Source organism: Chelmon rostratus, chromosome 21 (assembly GCF_017976325.1).
Source record: "Chelmon rostratus isolate fCheRos1 chromosome 21, fCheRos1.pri, whole genome shotgun sequence".
Classification (NCBI taxonomy): domain Eukaryota; kingdom Metazoa; phylum Chordata; class Actinopteri; order Chaetodontiformes; family Chaetodontidae; genus Chelmon; species Chelmon rostratus.
The window spans coordinates 3,427,095-3,446,504 of NC_055678.1; the positions used below are offsets into that span (position 1 = coordinate 3,427,095).

The 19,410-nt window shown below is 46.4% G+C and overlaps 1 protein-coding gene across 7 annotated transcripts in view; it reads left to right on the forward strand.

Moving 5' to 3' along the window:
- The window catches only part of ankfn1 (ankyrin repeat and fibronectin type III domain containing 1), a 100,703-nt gene extending 81,563 nt beyond the window's left edge, over window positions 1-19,140 (forward strand). For 5 of the 7 annotated variants that reach the window (XM_041962678.1, XM_041962682.1, XM_041962683.1 and 2 more), the window contains 11 exons: window positions 476-575; window positions 859-991; window positions 1,726-1,842; window positions 2,107-2,322; window positions 2,660-2,826; window positions 5,330-5,486; window positions 5,794-5,962; window positions 7,253-7,419; window positions 13,390-13,612; window positions 13,706-13,898; window positions 13,992-19,140. In XM_041962678.1, coding sequence (XP_041818612.1) covers window positions 476-575; window positions 859-991; window positions 1,726-1,842; window positions 2,107-2,322; window positions 2,660-2,826; window positions 5,330-5,486; window positions 5,794-5,962; window positions 7,253-7,419; window positions 13,390-13,612; window positions 13,706-13,898; window positions 13,992-14,820 — 2,471 coding nt within the window. In that variant the 3' untranslated portion in view covers window positions 14,821-19,140. The remainder of the gene's footprint in view (window positions 1-475; window positions 576-858; window positions 992-1,725; window positions 1,843-2,106; window positions 2,323-2,659; window positions 2,827-5,329; window positions 5,487-5,793; window positions 5,963-7,252; window positions 7,420-13,389; window positions 13,613-13,705; window positions 13,899-13,991) is intronic. The other 2 variants (XR_006007879.1, XM_041962680.1) reach the window with 2 other exon arrangements.
- Window positions 19,141-19,410: the final 270 nt, after the last annotated feature.

Below are 19,410 nucleotides of genomic sequence, written 5' to 3' on the forward strand. Positions count from 1 at the left end.
CTGTTTACAGCCGGTAATTATGTGACGCTTAATTAGCCGAAGTAAAAAGGGGCGCTGTGGTCTGGAGATTGGCATCACTGTCCTGGCAGGGCGGGGGGAGAGACGGAGGATGGATGGATGGATGGAGGGAACAGAGATAGACAGCCGAACGAATGAACGAGATAAGATAACGTTCAGTCAGACCGGCAACATGGACGAGTGACTTGACCCAACTGACCTTGTAAACAAACATGAACACTCACACACACGCTGCTGTTTGTTACGGCTTCTCCGTCTTTGTTAGTCCACAAAGTCTCAAATGAATCTTTTCAATGTGTAAATAATGAAGGAACAGAGACGAGTTTTCCCGGTTTAACCCTTTGATGAGAAGAAGAAGCCGGGCTGAGTGCAACATCTGGAAAAACTGGAGTTTTTAAACAGAAATCATCTATAATGGTCAAATTCCTCTAATTCTGAAACTGTGTTTTGTTTTTAGATGCGTCAAAGCTCCAGAACCCGAGCAGGAAGCAGTCTGTGTCCAGAAGTCTGAAGCATCTCTTCAACTCCTCCAACAAGTTTGTGAAAACACTGAAAAGGTTTGTGCTGAAGCTCTGAGCCCCTCATGCTGCCATTTAAATAATCAGTCAGGTCTAATGTTCAGAGCTGAATTATTATTGTGTGTCTGTCAGAGTCTGATACATCTTCATCACCGTTACCTAAAACCTTTAAAAACACATCAATGAGCCTCACTGTTGCTTCATCACCATGAACACACACACTGTAGTTTATTCTGACTCAGTCCCACACACACACACACACACACACACACCGTCCTGCTGCCGCAGACACTCACTACAGCAGCAACTGTTTTGTCTGCAGGGGGGTCTACCTGGCAGCCGTGTTCTACCATAAGGACAGTTTACTGGTGACAGCGGAGGACCAGATCCCCATCGTGGAGGTGGACGATTCCTACAGCAGCTCCCTCATGCAGGACTTCCTCTGGTTCACCAAGGTACAGCAGAGCGCCACCTGCAGCGTGAACACAGTCCACACGTGCTGTCCGTCACACACACACACAAGCTGTCCGTCACACACACGATGTCCATCACATGCACACATGCTGTCTGTCACACGTGACTATAAATCTGGACTGTCGTCTGTTTCAGGGGTCTGATATTTAATCACATGAACCTTTGATTATTTGTTTGTTCCGTATTTCGTTTTTCCTCATGTCCTCTTCTGGGACAATAAAGATCTGATCTGAACTGAAAGCTGTTCTTACAATGAGACCAACATCAGCTGATGGAATAGGTGACTTTGTTGTATTGTAAAACTTATTCTTACTAACTCTAGTAAGTAGAGTTCAGATGAAAATGTTTTGGTGATTTCCAGTTCAGACAGAAGTCAGACCATGTTCTGAGTTCAGGGCTTTTCGTCATTTCTGTTTCTTCACCTGTTCAATAAACATGAAACGTGTAAACCAGACGGACTCTGCATGTTTGGTAGCTGTGTTTTCCCCCCTTGTTTCACTTCCTCTCGTCTGAGAGCAGATGCAGTAATCAGGTGTTAAATGCTGGTTGGATCTCCTCAGATGTGTTTTTAATCGGTGATCTGCTCACTTCTCCAGGCATCAGGCCGCCGCCGCCCCCGAACGCCACACAAATACGAGCAGTTTGTTTTATGAGGCGCTGCAGTTTAATGACTTTGTCTCTGTGTAGTTAACTGTCTGTCTCTGCCTCTCTGCAGCTGTCCTGTATGTGGGAGGACGTCCGGTGGCTGAGACAGAGTATGTCAGTGTCTATGTCGTCGTCCTCCACCCTGCAGGCCAGGCACAAGATGCTGAGCGCCGCTGGCCAGCTGCAGGTCAGCACACAAAACGCTGCAACATGACAAGAAACTGACCTCAGCATGCACGTCTGAATCAGCTGCAGTCAGCTGTGGAAGATTTAAACTCAATCAGCATTTATCCTGCACCCGAACAGAGTCTTATTTACGCACTAGAACTTCAAAAGACATAAATTATATAGAACTTCTTTCAACCAACTACACTACAATCGTTACTTGCTTTAACAAATAAATGCATAATTTCATTATTATGAAGCGTTGATGTACCCGCTGCTCCTGCAGAGCCTCCTGGGAACTCACAACCTGGGCCGGGTCCACTACGAGCCCATCAAGGATCGCCACGGCAACGTGCTGCTGGTGACCATCCGCGACACGGAGAGCCAGCACTCGCTGTTCAGCGGGAAGTGGATGCAGGTGACCAAACTGCAGAGCCAGAGGAAGTCTCTGTCCACACCCGAGGAGCCGTACGCCCTTGACATCCTCATCATCACCATACAGGTGAGGAAGGACACGCAGATTCACTTTTCCTCCCTGAGTCTTGAACGACGTTCGTCAAAGCTCGTTGAATTGCTTCGCCCTCGGAGGGAACCAGCTCCTGCTAAACGTACCAGAGCTGGGCCATGTGCAGCCGGTCTGGTCCTGCTGCCTCTCCCTCTGAGTGATAGTCCTGCAGTTTCACTCCCCCAGCGTCTGTAGTGTCCTCCTCTCTACGACTCTGGGGGCCTGGAACACACCCTCACACTTCAACCTCCTGCTAATAAGAAACAACACATGTGCTGTAGAGTTTGAGTACTAAATCCTGTGTAAAGTCTGTCTCTGTGTGTCTGTCCTCCAGGACATTCTGGCGTACCAGCGGCGCAGCACTCACCGGTTGGCCCCAGGACTCTACCTGGGCTACCTGAAGCTCAGCAGCTCTGTAGACCAGATCAAAGTCCTGGTGTCCCAGCGGACCCCCAACATGCTCTGTTACACCCGCATACGAGACAACGCCAACGTGTCCAGGTACATCACACACAGACACACAGTTTGTCCTGAAGAGTTCTCTACTGTCAGTCTGAAAACACAGAAGACATTCAGAATAAAACTGATTTAGCACTGAAGGCTTTTAGTTTAATGTAACTGATGAATAAGGCACACAAACAAAACTCAAGGCTGAACAGGTTGAATGAAACAGAAAGAGAGCGTTGTGATGGAGAGAAAACCAAAGTTCTTCACTGTAGCACCTCAGCGGAGGAGGAACACACTCGTCCCTGACACCAGCTTCGATCACACTCACATCCTAAATAACAATCTCATTGATGGAACGTTTCTGATGGTCCGTGCAGGTTAGTCTTTGACTTAATTCCATGTTCAGGTCAAGATGAACAGTGTGTTGGCGTCTCTCTCCTCGTCTTTACAGAGCTTTATCGTGACTTTCAGCTCATTGTTTATTTGTCTGGACAAACCTCGCTGTTCTGGTTCACTCTTATAGCATCGTTTTCAGAGAAGAAGCTGTAAAAAGCCACAGTTAGAAACCAGCTGGCGAACAAAGTGGAGCGTTTAGCAGCTAGAAAGCCAGTATTTCCCTCAGGAGCTGGAGGAGACCAAAAACAGAGCTAAAAGAGTGAGAATACTTGATCGGGTGACGCAAACACGACTTCACATCAATCATCATGTTGTTCTGTAGCTGCTGGATGCGGGAATAAACAGCTGTTAACCTACAGGTGACGATGTGTTCATGTTGTGTTCACAGTTTGTTTCTGCTGACACTAAGTGGACACAAACATCAGTTACTGCAGGTTGAAGTTTTCACCTCTGACCACACCCAGCAGTGATGTCACAGCGCACTGACACACCTTTGAGTACACTGTGACATCAGTGCATTGATGTAAGAAATAAACTCATCAGCGCTCTCTGGTGGACAAACTGTGATGGAGCCACTGTTTCTGTGATGAGGTGAAAGTGGGCTGAAGTTAACTTTAGGCTGCGGTGGCCTGGTGTCTGATTTAGACAAGAACACATCAGTTCACTGAGATGTCATGATAACATGGCTGCAGCTGTTTGCATGCTGTGTCTTGTGTGGGCGGAGAACTTCACGAAGATCAGATATAACATTATTAATCCCCTGCTGTGTTACAGACAGCAGCAATAGGAGCATGAATGTAAAAGGAGACTTTGTGGTTTGTGATCCGGGCAGACGCAGATGGCGGTTAACAGAAACTATGTTGACAGTCAATAGAAAACAGCAGCAGTTTCCAGTGTCAACACTATTTCACTGACAGTCATAATTCATAACATTTGCATAGTTATAAGATTCCTTCTGTGGATTTACGTGATGCAACACATGTGCTGCAGTTTTCATCATGAACAGGTCTGAGGACCAAACTATCGACATGCAAACAGTTTGTGTCTGCATCTATTTATCAAGCCGGCATGTGTGCACACAGCTGGATTAATGGGATGAAAAGACTGTATCATAACCTCTGCTGCTGTTTACCTCTAAATCTAAAGCAAAGGTTCAGCTGCTGCTCGTCCACACAGACACTCTGTGTGTTCCTGCCTTCGACTGCACAGAAAACTTCCAGAAAAGTTTCAAATGTGACCGAAAATCTGTGGAATGAGAGCTGCTGTCATTCATTCCCCCAACAAGGTCCGCCAGTGTTACATTACACAATCACTATACAGTGTGTGTGTGTGTGTGTGCTTTTCTGGATTTTGTGTCTTTTGTGTTTGATCCAATCTGATTGGCTGTGAGCTCTGGGCAGGTAGAAGTCTTTCTGCTTTTTGGCCTCCATCACAGGAATTTCTGGATGCTGAACAGCTTCACATTCCCACCTCGCAGAGATTGGAAAGTGTGAAGTGAGAAACTCTGTGTGTGTGCATGTGTGTGTGTTTTGCAGCGTCATTCGTTTGGATCGATGGATCCACGGAGCTGCAGCCTGACAGTCATGTAGTTTCTCCGTTAGATTGAGGAAATATCTGGTTCCTGCTGCGCTGACTCAGCATTAAAGAGTCTGTGAGTCGTTGTTGTGTAAATGAGCCGCTTGTTGATTTATTTGTTGGTTTTGGTCGGAGGTGTCGGAGGTGATTACTCAGGTGAGGTGAGCACAGAGAAGCTATGTAACACACTCTGACCGGTTTGTGAAGAGAAACACGAGTTTTCAATGCAGAGAGAATGAACAGAGCAGGTGATGGTCAGAGATTCCACCTGTAGGTACACGTCTGTTCTTAAAGCACCTCACAGAAACTTCCTGTTGGAACATGAATCAATAATCAGACTGTGAAGCTGCTCAAATTTTGTCAAATTGGACTGGATGTTAGAACATATTTCTGTTCTGTTTGGACAGAACCTGAGTTTGGACCTACCTGAGTTTTGGTAGGTGAGGACAGACTGACAGCAGACAGACTGAGGACAGGAAGCTGTGTGCTAATTAACCGTCTTAAAGTAAACTGTCTGAACTGATCTGCCGTCTGTTCTTACGTTGGCTGCGTGTGTCATGTATCAATGTGTGTGTGTTGCGTTCAGGGAGGAGTGGGACTGGATCCAGACGTTGTCGGCAGCAGGTGAGAAGGAGAGCGATGAGGCGGGGCCCAGGCCTGAAAGCCACGCCCCTTTACTGTACTACGAGCTGCAGACGGGGATCAAGTCTCTGCTGAAACACCTCAACCTACCTCTGCACCAGGTAACACACACACACCGTATGTTCTACCTGCCTTAAACATGAGATGGTTAGAAATAGCGAGCTGTGGGGTCTCTAAGATTTACCGATACAGTGAAGGCCTTGTTGAGATCTTCTACACTGTAGATGCATTAAACCTCTGAGCAAGTTCATGTTAAAATCAGGATTTTCCCTCTGAAGTTTGGTTGGAGCCAGTTTGAAGCACATTTGTTTCACGCTCACAACCTGTGCAGTTTCGTCGTCGTTCTCTTCACTGATTATATAAAAATCTGTTATTTAAATGTGGTTTTCTTCATCAAACGCATCGCAGGCTCGTCACTTCCGTCTCTACAGTCAGGAGGTGGTGGAGCTCGGTCACGGCGTCTCCTTCCTGCTGCTGCTGCCGGCCGCCGACAACGTTTGCTCCGCCCCCGGACAGTCCAACCCCTACACGCCCCTGTCAGGGTTCCTCCACCTCCCTCTGCAGATGTTTGAGCTCGGTAACCACACACACACACCAAAGAGCATTGACACAGCCTCTTGTTTAATAAGTAGTTAAAGAAGGATGGAGTGAGTTTCTGGCCCGCATGAAGGAGTTCCAGCAGTGAGGGTAAGGTGAGTGACAGCACAGGTGGATGAGTGCAGTGTCAGCAGTAACGAGGACCGTTGCGGTTCAGAGCGAGCTGAGCCAGAAGGCGAAGCTTTCGATTTGCCAGTCGGTCTGTGTTCCAGCCCTCGACGTGGCCTGAGAATCAGACTGTGGACACAAGCAGCCAAAGTGAGTTTCCTCTGCAGGGCTGTCTGGACTCTTTGAGACAGGATGAGGAGCCCTGACCCCCAGAGGGAGCTCAGACCAGGAGCCAGCCGAGGTGGTTCATCGTCTGATCAGGAGGAGCTGCACTGGGGTGAGGGGTCCGATACCTGCTGCCACCGTGACCTGGTCCCAGTGAAGACAAGGGATGGATGGATGATGGATGGCAGAAATGCTTCCAGGATAAAGCGGAGGGAAGAGGAGGAGTTGCTGAACTGCTGCATGTGTAGATTTCTAACAGTCAGGTTAGCGAGGTGTCAGAGCAGGAAGTGACGGCGTCCTGCTGCAGTGTTGGAGTCTGCTGTGTAAACCGAGTCTGTCCATACTGACTGTGAGTGAGCTGAGGTGGATCAGCAGGGACAGACTGAGCTGTGTTACTGCAGCACACACACACACGTCTGCAAGCTGAAGCACTAAATCAGTCTGCAGGCTCCAGCAGGACGCCTGACCCCCGTACACACACATAAACACACACTCAAGAATGTGTCAATAACACCCATACACACTGCACAATACCATGTCTTTGTACACACTGACCTCCTCACCAGCTGCTGCTCGCTGAACCAAACCGTTCGATACAAATCTCTGAACACGAGCTCGAAGGCTGATTCTCACCCAGACTTTCTGTCCTCTCACATCCAGAAGTCGTTGGAAGACACAGATCACACAGCTCACGGTGAACGAGATGTTCCAGTGCTCAGAAAATCCTCCGAAAGTGAGGAGAAACGCTGAGAGAACATGCAGTTCAGAATGCTGTAAATGTTGCTTTGGTTTTGTTTTGCTAATCAGATGAGGACCGGTCGGCTCATCATTTTTCAGTTTTGTCAGCTTGTGGTTTTTATCTTCAGTACGATAGAGGTTTTTGAGGTTTTGGGTCACTGACAACTTTCTAAACATACCGAACATTTTGAATTTAAAAGTTTCCACTCAGAGTTTTTAATGTATCAGCAGCAGTCTGACCATCTCTTTCTTTCTTCAGTGCACTTCTGCACCTACAAAGAGAAGTTCATCAGTCTGTACTGCCGTCTGTCCTCCGTCCTGGACCTGGACGCCCTCATTACCCAGCAGGCACTGCGAGAAGCCATCACTGACAGCGAGGTAGCCACGGCTAAACAGAGGCACCAGCTCATACTGGACTACATCCAGGTGAGAACAAACATCATCACATCATCTCAAGTACTGTTCTGAGTCCACGTTTCATTTGAGCATGCGGTTGATTTAACGTGCTCAGCTGCGATCCGGTTCAGAGCTGTCAGTCAGCGTCCTGCATCCAGCAGGTGTCGCTGTGGAGTCTGAAACAGAAAATCACATAACTGCTGGAAGAAAAACGTTAGTGGAAGTCTAATATTTTTTGCTGCCTCTTTAGTTTTTCTGAAGATGAAGTTAAGCGTCACAGTTAGATGTTGTACGCCAGAACCGCCTCAGTGGACCAGTCCAGCTCCCTAAAGCTCCCCCTAGCGCCACCTTCAGGACAAACCTACTGCTGCGACTCTAAAAAGAGTTGAACTGTCAGTGTAGTGCTTTCACATTGAGGTTGTAATGGACGCTGCAGCCTGTAGGGGGCGTGAGAGTAATCGACTGATTTTAGCCTACAGGAGTTGCTGTGTATTCCACCAGTGTCTGTATGTACTCCTGTTCAGCAGGTAACAGGTGAGCCACCACAGCAATCCTCTGCGTCTAATATGATCTGTTACACTAACGCAGCACTTCACTGTGTTACTGTAAATGAGATCTAATGTGAAAATACCAGTGAAGACTCGTATCTAAAGGTTTAAACTACGTCTCTGCTGGTTTTAAACACTGACTGGATGAACTGTTTTTAGGATCTCTGACAAACAGTGATGAAGGAGAATGATGAAGAGCAGATCAGCTCAGTGGCTCACGACTTGACAAAGTTTGGAGGCAGTTTGTAACACGTTTCTGAAAACATGTCACTACTACGATGGCACAAAGCTGTGAGTCAGCTGCACTGGGATCAGTTTTTATTCGGTCTGCTTGCTCTCTGAAGTCCAGCCATGTGGTTTCAGCTACTGTACAGATTCATGAAGTCACTGCCTGGACCGTCAGTCACAGTCTTGTAAATGAAAGCAGACGCTAATCAGACGAGGACCAGTCGGCTCATCAGAGAACGTTTTCATTAATCTCATTGTCAATATCATTTTATTTCATATACATTTTCTTTCTGACAAAAATAGCAGAAAAAATCAAGGCAGTGTGAAAACAAATGAGTTGTTAATCCAATTTGAGACGTTTATTGATGCAATAAAGTGTAACTGCTGGGAGTATTAGCTGTTAAACAGCTTGTTTTTCTAGTGTTAAAGAAGTCGTGAAGCGGCTGCTCGCTGCTCCGCCGTCACAAGTCCAAAAGTATGAAAGTAAACTCGTCTGGAGATTTCTCTCTGTGAAGAGCTCACCGCCGCCGTTAATGGAGCCCGACCACAAAACCACAAGGGTGCTCTCCAATCACAGCGCTGCCAGAGGGGTGCGCGCACGTGTGTGTGTGTGTGTGTGTGACACTCTGTCTAGCTCTCTGTCTACGATTTTAGAGCTCGGAAAAAAGTGGCCCCCCGACCACAAATTGCTCAGAGAGGGAATGTCAGGGGAAAAAATAATACCAATCAGAGCACATGGAGGTGTGTGTGTGTGTGTGTGTGTGTGTGTGTGTCATGGAAGACAGTAAAATGTTGATGTGAAGGGCAGAATGTGAAAAGGGCCACGTCTGTCAGCGGGAACATTTGGACTTCTATACTTGTGAGGACCCTCGCTGTCATTAGACACATTCAGCTCAACCTAAAAGCTCGTTTTTACCCTCTAACAGCCCTTTGAGTCAGTGATGACTAGACAAACGACCTCACACACGCAGTTTGCAAAAATTATTTTATTGTACAACATCTTTAAAGCTTCAAGGTTCTCTTTTCAGAAATATCCTCACAAAAACGTGCGTTCCGAAAATGTTCTAATTATCAAGGTTAAACATCAAAAATCACTTTCAGGCTCGAAAAACTAAAATGTTCTCCATTTTTTTTAAAATCCCACACTTTCCAAAAATGTCCTCATTAAAAAAAGTACGAATTTTAAAAAGGTCTCAAACTCAGATTGGTCCTCACAAAGATAGAAAACACACACACACACACACACACAGAGTGCCTCAGCATGTCTGAGCTGGGAGGTCCTGACAGTGTGTGTGTGTGCGCGTGTGTGCGTGCACTGCAGTGAAAGTGGGTTAGTGTGAAGATGACGTGATGCCGTCTAATTGGACAGTTTGTTTAGACTCACCACATGTTGATGGAGGAAAGTCTCAGCAGACGGCTGCTCTCTCCTCAGGAGGCTTTTCTTCTTCTCTGATTTCTGCTCCACATCACATCTGAAAACGCTGCAGATACGTCACCAGAAAGCGGATTGAAAAAGGTTTCAACTTAATATTAAACGAGACTAACGCACACAGAGGATAAACAGAGTCAGCGACTGAAGAGGCTTCGTCGCCTTTTACTAAATTCTGTCATGAAAGCAGCATTAACTTCACATTCTTAGTTTACATTCAATCATTTCACAAACCTTCTCCACCCACCACATAGAAGCAACACATATAGAGAAATATCAGCTGGTGCAGCTTTAATATCTAATCACCGTCAGGTTTAGCACAGTTATTCCTTGATGGGCATTTCGTCCCTGACTGGACGCTCACAGACACACTGTCCTCTCAGGCTGTGAACAACTGTCTTCACCTTCTTTACCTGAAAAAACCTGAACTGCAGCAGAAACTCACACTGACGCTGCCTGGAAAAACAACACAAACAAAACAGGAAGCTTCCCATCAAACACTTAAAAATACTTTTCCAACAGCTGGACGCAGATGAATGATCAACATTAACACTTTACATTAAAGAACACAGACTCACCATTAAGCTGTTTATTAGCATTTGTATTAGCAGCATACTGGCTCTGGCTCTTTATAGTCATTATAAAAGCACTCATTAATGGCTTATTCTGGGGTTATTAAGAGGTTATTAAGAGTTATTGATGGTTAGGGTTTGTTAATAAGATCATATTTCATGTACAACAGCTTCCTATCAATAAGCAGTAATTAGGAAGTTGTGGAGGGAAAACTCTGAGTTAATGGCCGAGTAGTTGTTGAATGTGTTGTGCAGAATAAGTCATTATAAATTGTTGTTTAATGACTAATAAAGAGCCAATATGCTGCTAGTATACATGCTAATTAGCAGCTGGTTACTGGTTAAAATGTGCTTCATAATGGGAAGTGTTATATTAACTTTAACTTTAACAACCTGTTTATTTTCTGGCATTTTTGGACTTGATTCTGCTTCAAACCGCCTCGAAAGCTGCCTCACGTTTCAGCAGGACCTTCAAGAAAGAAGTCCAACTCCTCACTGGACCTAAACCAAAGTAATGGACATAGTGTTGACCTGATGGTGGCGCTAGACAAACAGTCAGAGGACCACCGAACTTATACAGGTCATCCTGAGGGGAGCATGAAGGCCTGAACCACGTGTCCTGATGGTCGCTGTAGAACCAACAGAATCCTGATGGACCCTCTGTTTCCAGAAGACCTTATGTGAGACCGTCTCCTCCATGTCTTTGTCTCCACGCTGGCGTCACGACGAGTGATCGCAGTATCCACCACACACACGCACGCTGAGGTTCGTGAGGACTGACGCTGAGCAGAGCGAGACGCTGTAGCTGCTGTCCGTCTGTGTTTCTGTCTCTGGGTCTCACTTCGTCTTAAATCATGGAGCTGCTGTCAGGCTCTGATCAGCAGCAGATGCGTCTCCGCTCTGGAAAGTTCCCTCTATCATATTCAGAGCGCCGTGTCGAGGCTGCAGAGCCGAGTTAACCGCCACGCTGAATTTTCCTCTGAACGCAGCACGTCGGCCTGTTCGCCATGAAACCTCCTCACAGTCTCATCCTGGTGGAAACGTCTCTCGGTCTGAGGGAAGACGCACTTCATGGAGTTCAGCACTTTCTCCACTGGAAACAGCTTTTCTGCTGGAAGCCTCGTCATCAGTGCACGTGTTGTACTTGATGGCCAAACGGTATTAATCACTAATTACTTTTCACGATGTTAGCGTTGTCATCGTTTGACGGTGAGGTGGAGCGAATAACATCAACGGTGAAGTGTGTGACGTGCAACCAACGATCCGTGTCATTATCCACGAATCTGCTGATTATTTTCATGACTAACCGATTGTTTCGTTGATAAAACGTCAAAGATTTGATGATTTCCAGAACCTAAAGTGACGTCCTCACATCACTTCTTTTGTCCAAAAGACACTTCAGTTACTGCAGCAAATCCTGACACTGAAGAAGCAGCAAGTGTTTGACACTTTTCTGTCTTTCTGAAATCATCAATCGATCAAACTAATGTTCTTTTATCTACTAATTAAATCAGTCGACTGATCCTTGAAGCTCTGTTTTAGAGGTGGCAAGATTATATACAACATCAGTGGAAGTTAGACACAAATTAGCCAGCAGGACTTGACACGTGTGCGTCTGTTATGTTTAAGTGCTGTTATGCCAGAGCTTTGTGAATGTGCTCCATCAACAGTGGAGCAGAACAGTCAGACACCAAACTTCCACCTGAAGACGGCTGAATTTTGATTAAGAGAACGTAAACAGATTGAACGACGTTAACATGGACAACAACATTAACGCTGGATGTTGGTAAACAGAGCAGAGACGGCAGCCTCCCTCTGTGGGACGAGCAGGAATCTCCTTCGTGTTTTTCTCTCGACTGACTCGCTCTGCCATCGCAGCCTCGGCATTCTTTCCAGCCGAGTCATCGCCGCTGTCAGCCTCCTGCTGTGTGTGTGTGCGTGTGTGTGTGTGTGTGCGGCTCTCCTGCTTTCTGTCAGTCGGCTAATTGCTGCTTAACATTTTGTCACGCTCCATTCTCTTCAAAGGCAAACACACACACACACACACTTCACTCATGATACCTTTTACTCACATTTAGAAAATATAACAGAAGACAAAAGTTAAATTCAGAGGAAACAGCTGCTTTCCTCATCAGTGGTAATAATAATAATAATAATAATAATAATAATAGCTTATCCATTTTGTGCCTCTTACCTGGGGCCAGGTCAAGGTGGCAGCAGGTTAAACAGGGTTTTCCAGATGCTTCTCCTGGAGGATCCTGAGGGGTCAGATGAGATGTTTTAATTCTCGATGGCATCAGAAGCTGGATTGCTTTCTTTAATTAGCTGGCAACGTTAGCCGCCTTCAGTCCAGCTCGCTGACAGTGGTAGACACTGATAACATGTCATGATATTAACCGTTAATACAATTCAGAGCAACCTGTCCAGTTACCGACAGCAGTCAACAAGCCAACAGCAACATTAGCTAAATAAAATTAGAAATTAGTGGAGCTTCAGACACAGACGAAACACAGTAAAGCGTCAGCCTGGTTGCTACCTCAACCTCACCTGCACACTGCTACCACCTAAAGGTTGATGCCCAGAAATGTCTCAACACAGTAAAGAAGAAAACAAGTAAATCCAGACCGAAGGCAGATAAATACACCACCACACACTGACTGAGAGGAAATCCTGCATAGTACTTCTTTAACATGAGCATTTAAGAAAGCGTCATTTTTAAGAATTTTCCTTGGAACTGCTTAAATATAAGCAAAAGCAAGGATCATTATCATCGTATCGGCCATCCTGTGGCTTCCAGAACAAAAAGTGTTCAAAATGTGAGCAAAAGAACAAGTTCGTGTTTTCAGATTTTATCTGACCAGCAGCCCCCAAACCAAACATTCGTACATTTCTGAATAGAAGATTTAGAAAAGCAGCAAATTCTCACATTTTCAATTAATCAATTAACATAATTGCAGATTAATGTTCTTTCAACTTCCTGATGAATAATAGTTTCTGCTCTGCTGTAACTGCTGCTGATGGACTCACTGTTACTGCCTGATTTTGTTAGAACCAAAAGATAAATAGAAGAAAGTATCATCTGCGTAGAAACAGACACATTCTGTGATGTATAATTCACATTTCAATGAAACTGAAGACAGAATCAATGAAACATGTAACATAAACTTCAGCTGGCCTCATGCTGACACACACATGTTGAAATGTTGGTTTTGTCCTCCTGCAGCAACTGGACGAGATGCGTCGTGATCTCCGCTGGATCACCGACGCCCTGCAGTACGCTCGCTACAAGCAGCCTCGCGGTGGTGTGCCGATCACCTGCCTGGTGGACGCAAGCGCTCCGGAGAGCGACTCCGGCCAGCAGAAGACCGACTCCACCTCCTCCACCATGGACTACCTGCCCACGCCTTCCCCCTCACCTGAACTCCGCAGAAGGAAAGCCATCAGCGGTCAGTCGTCACTCATGAGCTTCAGTTTAAATTGAAAGATTTCACTGAAAACACACGCAGCAAACGTTAAATTTTGACTCTCTCTGCTGTTAGACTCTCTGCTCGGTTCAGATGAAGACGGGTTCTCGGAGGTTTTTCTGCCTACAGACAGCGACTACGACTCCAGCGACGCCCTGAGCCCCCGTGAGCTGGACCTGCTCTATTCTCCAGCCCAGGATCTATCCCAGCAGGCCGTGCACTCGCTGGGCGGCAGCGCCCCAGACGTGCTGCAGATCCACGAGCTCAGGTCTGTACTTTGTTTCAGCGTGTCCCCACTGTGTCCATGTTGGTGTCTCTGGATGTTTAATGAGTCCTCTCATGGTTTCATCCCATCTCGCAGGTATAGCGTCTGTCCACCCAAAGACCTCCCCCTCTCCCCGGTGCTGAAGGATCCCAAATCCAAAGACGCTCCTCTCTCCTCACCCCTCATCCCCCACTCCCCCTCTCTATCCAAGGACTTTCCTCTCTCTCCCTCCGGTCTGCCTCGCTCTCCCTCCCTCTCCAGGACCCTCCCCACCGCTCCATCGGTCCCCCTGTCACCCAGATTCTCCAAAGACCTGCCTCTATCCCTCCCCCTGTCCCCGGCACTGTCCGACACCACCAAGACTCTGGAGGGCCTCTCCCTGTCCAACACCCACCAGGAGGGCATCGCCCCCCTGAGGGCCCTCGCCAATCCCCCTGCTAAACGCAAACTTCTGTCCAGGAGCCACCGGGGTCAGTACTTCAGCGGGCCCCAGCGCTGGCTTAGGGGTCACAGCGGGGAGAGTCACACCGGCTCTTTATCCGAGGGGGTCTACACCAAGCAGCTCGACCCAGACTTACCTCTGCCGGGGGACCTGCCCTCCCTCCAGGGCACCACCTATGTGAGCCACGCCTCCTGCGTCCTGGAGAGCCGGAAGGGCCGACACCGTGAGCAGCGGCCCCACGTCCGCAGGATCTTTGTGGAGCCCTGCAAGGAGCTGTCGCCTGGCCACGAGAGGAGGGGCTGGGAGGAGGAGCAGGGGGAAGGGGTGGCGGAGCAGATGAAGGCCGCAGGTGTGTCGGTGGTCGTGGCACAGGCGGAGTCTGGAGGGGAGGGGGAGGAGCCGGACGGAGCCTCCACCCAGGACGTAGACTCAGACGACCAAACAAATGCCCAGGTGTCAGAGATACTGAGCAGCACGCTGTAGAGTCGCACAGCAGCTGAGGAGGCAGCAGGTCGGTCTGAGCAGTTAAAGCTCCTCCGGAGACATTTTCCAACACCAACACGACACCGAACAACACCCATGAGCTTTCAGCCAGATCACACAGCCCCCCCCCCCCTCAGCTGACGGCATCGTTTCACAGCACTTTAACCACCTCTCGTCCGTGTTTGCTTAGATATTAAACATGAATCTTCAGAACGTCAGCAGATTTGGAGATAAACATGATGAGGCTGAAAGCTCTGAGAGTTGGAGTGTTTTTTCACGATCTGAGGTGAAAAGTAAAGTCTGGAAAAACTGTTTGAAAGTTTAAGGCTAAACTTAAATATTCAATATGGCATTCGAAAGGATCTGCAATCAATGACACACTATTGACGTGAGTCACAAAACTTCCCAATCATACATTTTTCCTTTTTGCCCAGTGACAAAGGTACGGCGGCCCTGAGGGCTCAACACACGGCAGCTTAAGAAAACATCCAAATCCACAAAACAACAAAGTCTTCACCAATTTGACAACACAAAACTGTTTCCAGGGGACGCTAAAAAGTGACGAACACGCGTGTTCAGCTGACTGTCCAACACGACTCGCAGTCACGTGTTTTCTCGAGCTGCAGAGCACTGATCCCTCAGGGCCGCCGTACAGAACCGACCGGTCAAAACGTTTGTCTGAAGTGAACGACCGTCAGTTTACAGTCACATAATGAGAGTTTAAAAAGCTCAAACCTTCATCTGTTGCTGCCCCTCGAGGACGGCTGAATTCAAAAACCTGCCCAAAATAACCTCAGACTGTGGTCAGAGGTGAAGAGTCAAACCTGGACGTCAGCTGTCGGGTCTCATGTCAGCACTGTCCTCTCTCTCTCTGTCTCTCTACCACAGTGACGACCGGCCAGCCTCGTCATGACGAGAAGCCCTCAGACTCCGTAGATTGTAAGCTAAACTAAAGTTGCTGGTTCAACTCCGCCACGCCTCAGAACCCATGGCATCGACTGTTACGCAGAAAATAATCAATGCAACACCAAACCGAGCACTGCTTCTCCGACCAGGAACTTTGCACACTTCGACTGCACGTCAACCAAAAAAAGGTGGTTTGATTGATTGTTGCTCGTAAGAAATCCGAACCTTTTGTTCCCAGTTTAGTTAAGCGCTCTCGATCTCTGAAACTGAACTGCTGTTGTTCCGTTGGTGTTTCTCTCGGCGGCCGTCTTCAGAGCATGGATTCTCCTCTACTTGAAGTGAATGTACAGTTTAGTCCGTTTGTGTGTGGTCTCCTGTGACGATTGATTCCTGTCTTTCAGTCGAAGTTTTTCTGAGCTGCTCGGCTCTTAATGTGGTCCAATGAACCTGTGGTCAGTTTAAAGAAAAAGATTCTATACCTATGAATATATATATGATTCCCTTGAGTCTCACACTCAGTCACTAACTCAGACCACTAGAAACCTTAAAACGGGAAGTATTTTTATAGCCTTGGATTAAAGATGTGCTATTTTACCTGAGGTGTTGATGAATAGTCAGAGCTGTATTTTGTTGGCATGAAGTAGTTTGTAGCTGTCGTTTTTTTTCTGGACTGAAGCTTCGTGTCCAGTTTGTGCCTCCTCCCGGTTCAGCATGACGAGGTCAGGGGTCAGGGGGTTCAGGTCAGGGGGGGGTCGGGATATCGTTTGACTAAAAACAGTCTGCACTTTGGCCCTCGGACTCACTGCAGTGTTTGTGTTGTGCTGTTGTGTTGACTTTTTGTTCAGTTTCATGGTGTTCTCTCTTCTTTTATTTTTCGTATGCACCAAAACCTGCAGCTGTTTTCTTTGTGTTAACGAGAAATGACGTAAAACTCCTGTCTGTTCAACAGGTTCTTCACGTGTATGCACGGTATTTTAAAAGTGCGTTTTTAATGTTTGCACATAGCAATTATGGAATAAAAGCTAATTGAATATATTGGATGCAGTTGGGCATTAACTGTGGCAGCTTCTATCATTAATGACTGTAAAAAAAGGTCCTTTTACTGTCCTCTGAGTGTTGATGATGAAGACGTATGAAGTATTAATGTACAGGTTTTGTTCTGTTTGAATGTGTAGCACAGATACTGCAGTACTCTCTACAGAGGTTCAGCTTTACAGCCTGACGTGCACTAATTATAGCGACACAGGAAGTCCACTGCAGCACATCGGTTCAGCGGTCGCCTCGTTCGGTCACCTTCTGGTTGGAAATCAATACATTTATTTTCTTTTTTGACGAGAGTTTAAATATTGATATCAGAATTGTTTCTAGGTGTTAAAGGTCCAGTCTGGAGGATTTATGAGGATCTACTGGCTGAAATTTCATATAATATCCACTGAAGTTTTCATTTGTGTAGAAAATACTTGAAAATAAGAGTCGAGCTACTAGAATGAGTCTTTATATTTCCACAGGGAGCAGCTCCTCTTCCTCATGTTGCACCGCCATGTTTCTACAGTAGCCCAGAGCAGACAAACCAAACTGACTCTCGAGAGACTTTCAGGTTTTTAGTGGCCGATGTCACTACAGGAAAGGGAGGCTGAGTCTGTTTCAATTGGTTGCAATCTGCAACTCACCACTAGATGTCACTAAATCCTACACACTGGTCCTTTAAGTATAATGCAAAAGCCAGGAGGTGATTAGCCTAGCTTAGCATAAAGAATGAAAGCTGTAGGAAGCAGCTAGCTTAGCATACTATATATTTACTCTGCATGCAAACAAAAAGGTAAACATGCCAGTTTACTATTTTAGGCTAGCTTTCCCCCGCTTCCAGTCTTTATGCTAAGCTAAGCTAACCTTTGTAAACTCTGCACTTGACACAGAGACGTGACACTGAATCCATCTGAACATCTCGGAAAGAAAACAAGCTAATTTCCCAAAATGCCAAACTGCTCCTTTAATTCAGTATTAAAATTGGTTATTTACACTCTAAACCGTAAACTTCCGTTTACTCCGACTCGAGTTTTATCGGTTGTGACAACGTTGTTCTCACCAAAGTCAGAAACAAGCAGCACAATGAACAAACAGGCTGGAAACAAACACATCCTTTCAAACAGCAACAGGCAGCTCACCTGGTGGACTGAACACCTGAACACCTGAACACCGAGGCCGAGTCCTCAGGAGCGGCCGGTCTGAGTCCAACCTTTGCTGTCTCTGTCTGTCTGTCTGTCTGTCCGTCTGTCTGTGTCTCTGTGTCTGTCTGTGTCTCTGTCTGTCTGTCTGTCATTAGCTGTTCTAGTTCTAAGAAAAAAGTCTTGGTTCCAGTGAAACTTCATCAGTCAGTTCTGTCCAGTCAGAGATTCTTGTTATTGTGTCAGTGAATGTAGTTTGGAGATTTTATCGGGAGATAAATTCAACACTTTGAAGTCGATTTTTTAAAGCACAGTTTGCTTGGACTGGAGAGAGACTGTGTTGAGAGACGCTCGAGTCAGCTTTGAAATAAACGTGTGACTCAGATGAATCAAATCTTTTTTCATGTAATGAATCCGAACACAATGTCCACTGTCAGTGCAGGGAACGTGGACCGTGTTCTGCTGGAGAACCTTCAAACTGAACAGGAAGAACTGCTGACTGAGTCTCTTCTCCCCGCTGAACTCGCTCCTCTCTGTCGTCACCTCGGCCTGAAAAGGTTTACATGGATGTGAACGTGTCGGTTTGTTTCCAGCCTGTCTGATTTCTTCTCTTTACTGTTCCTCACATGTTTATGCGTCCAGTTCGACGTTCTAACGGACAGAACCGATGTCCAGAAACTCCAAAATAAAGACGTGATGAACTGAACTTTCCTGTGAGTTCTGACCCAAAATCAGCTTCATTAACAGACGTTACAAACACTTTGTGACCTCTGATTGATGCAGCAGAGAAGCCGTTCATCATCAGAACCACGTCTGCGAGCTGAGCTGCAGCCTTAATGTTCCTCCTCAGAACGTACTTCAGTCTGTTTATGTGATGAGGGATTTTCCACCTGAAACTTCGGACAGAGCGTTCACCTGCGAGGCTCAGAGCGTCACGTGACACGCGTTCTCACGTTGGAAAGACTCTGTTCACGTCTGTCTTCATGTCCGTCAGCCTCCTGACGATCACGTCCACCTCCAGTATTTTGTTACTGTGTTCGAACACAAACGAGCTCAAACGATCTTCTGTCTGTATATTTTTGCATCTTCGATCCGGTTTTATGAACCCAGTTTGACTTCTGACTTTATTTATTTGCAGCAAAAAGACGAAACGTGTTTTTTTATGTAAAAAAAAAAAAAAATTGCTCCAGTGTTTTCATGCGTTTGACATTTTGCAACCTCTGAACTCACATGATTGGATGTATTTTAACAGCTGAAATAAACCTTGTCTCATGTGGATGTTGTGCACTTCAACCCGTGAGTTTGTCTTTTATGTCGGTGTCAGAAGCGACGGCTGCAGACGCAGAACATCAATACTTTGATCCAAAGAGTTGAGTACATGAACATCGTCTGTAGTCTCATTCAGGAATGAAATAACTGCAGTTAATAATCTATATTAAATGATTATGGAAGAGAAGGTGAAGGCGTCACTTTGGGCTCATCGTCACCACATTTCTCACTGTTTTCATAATGTTTCCAA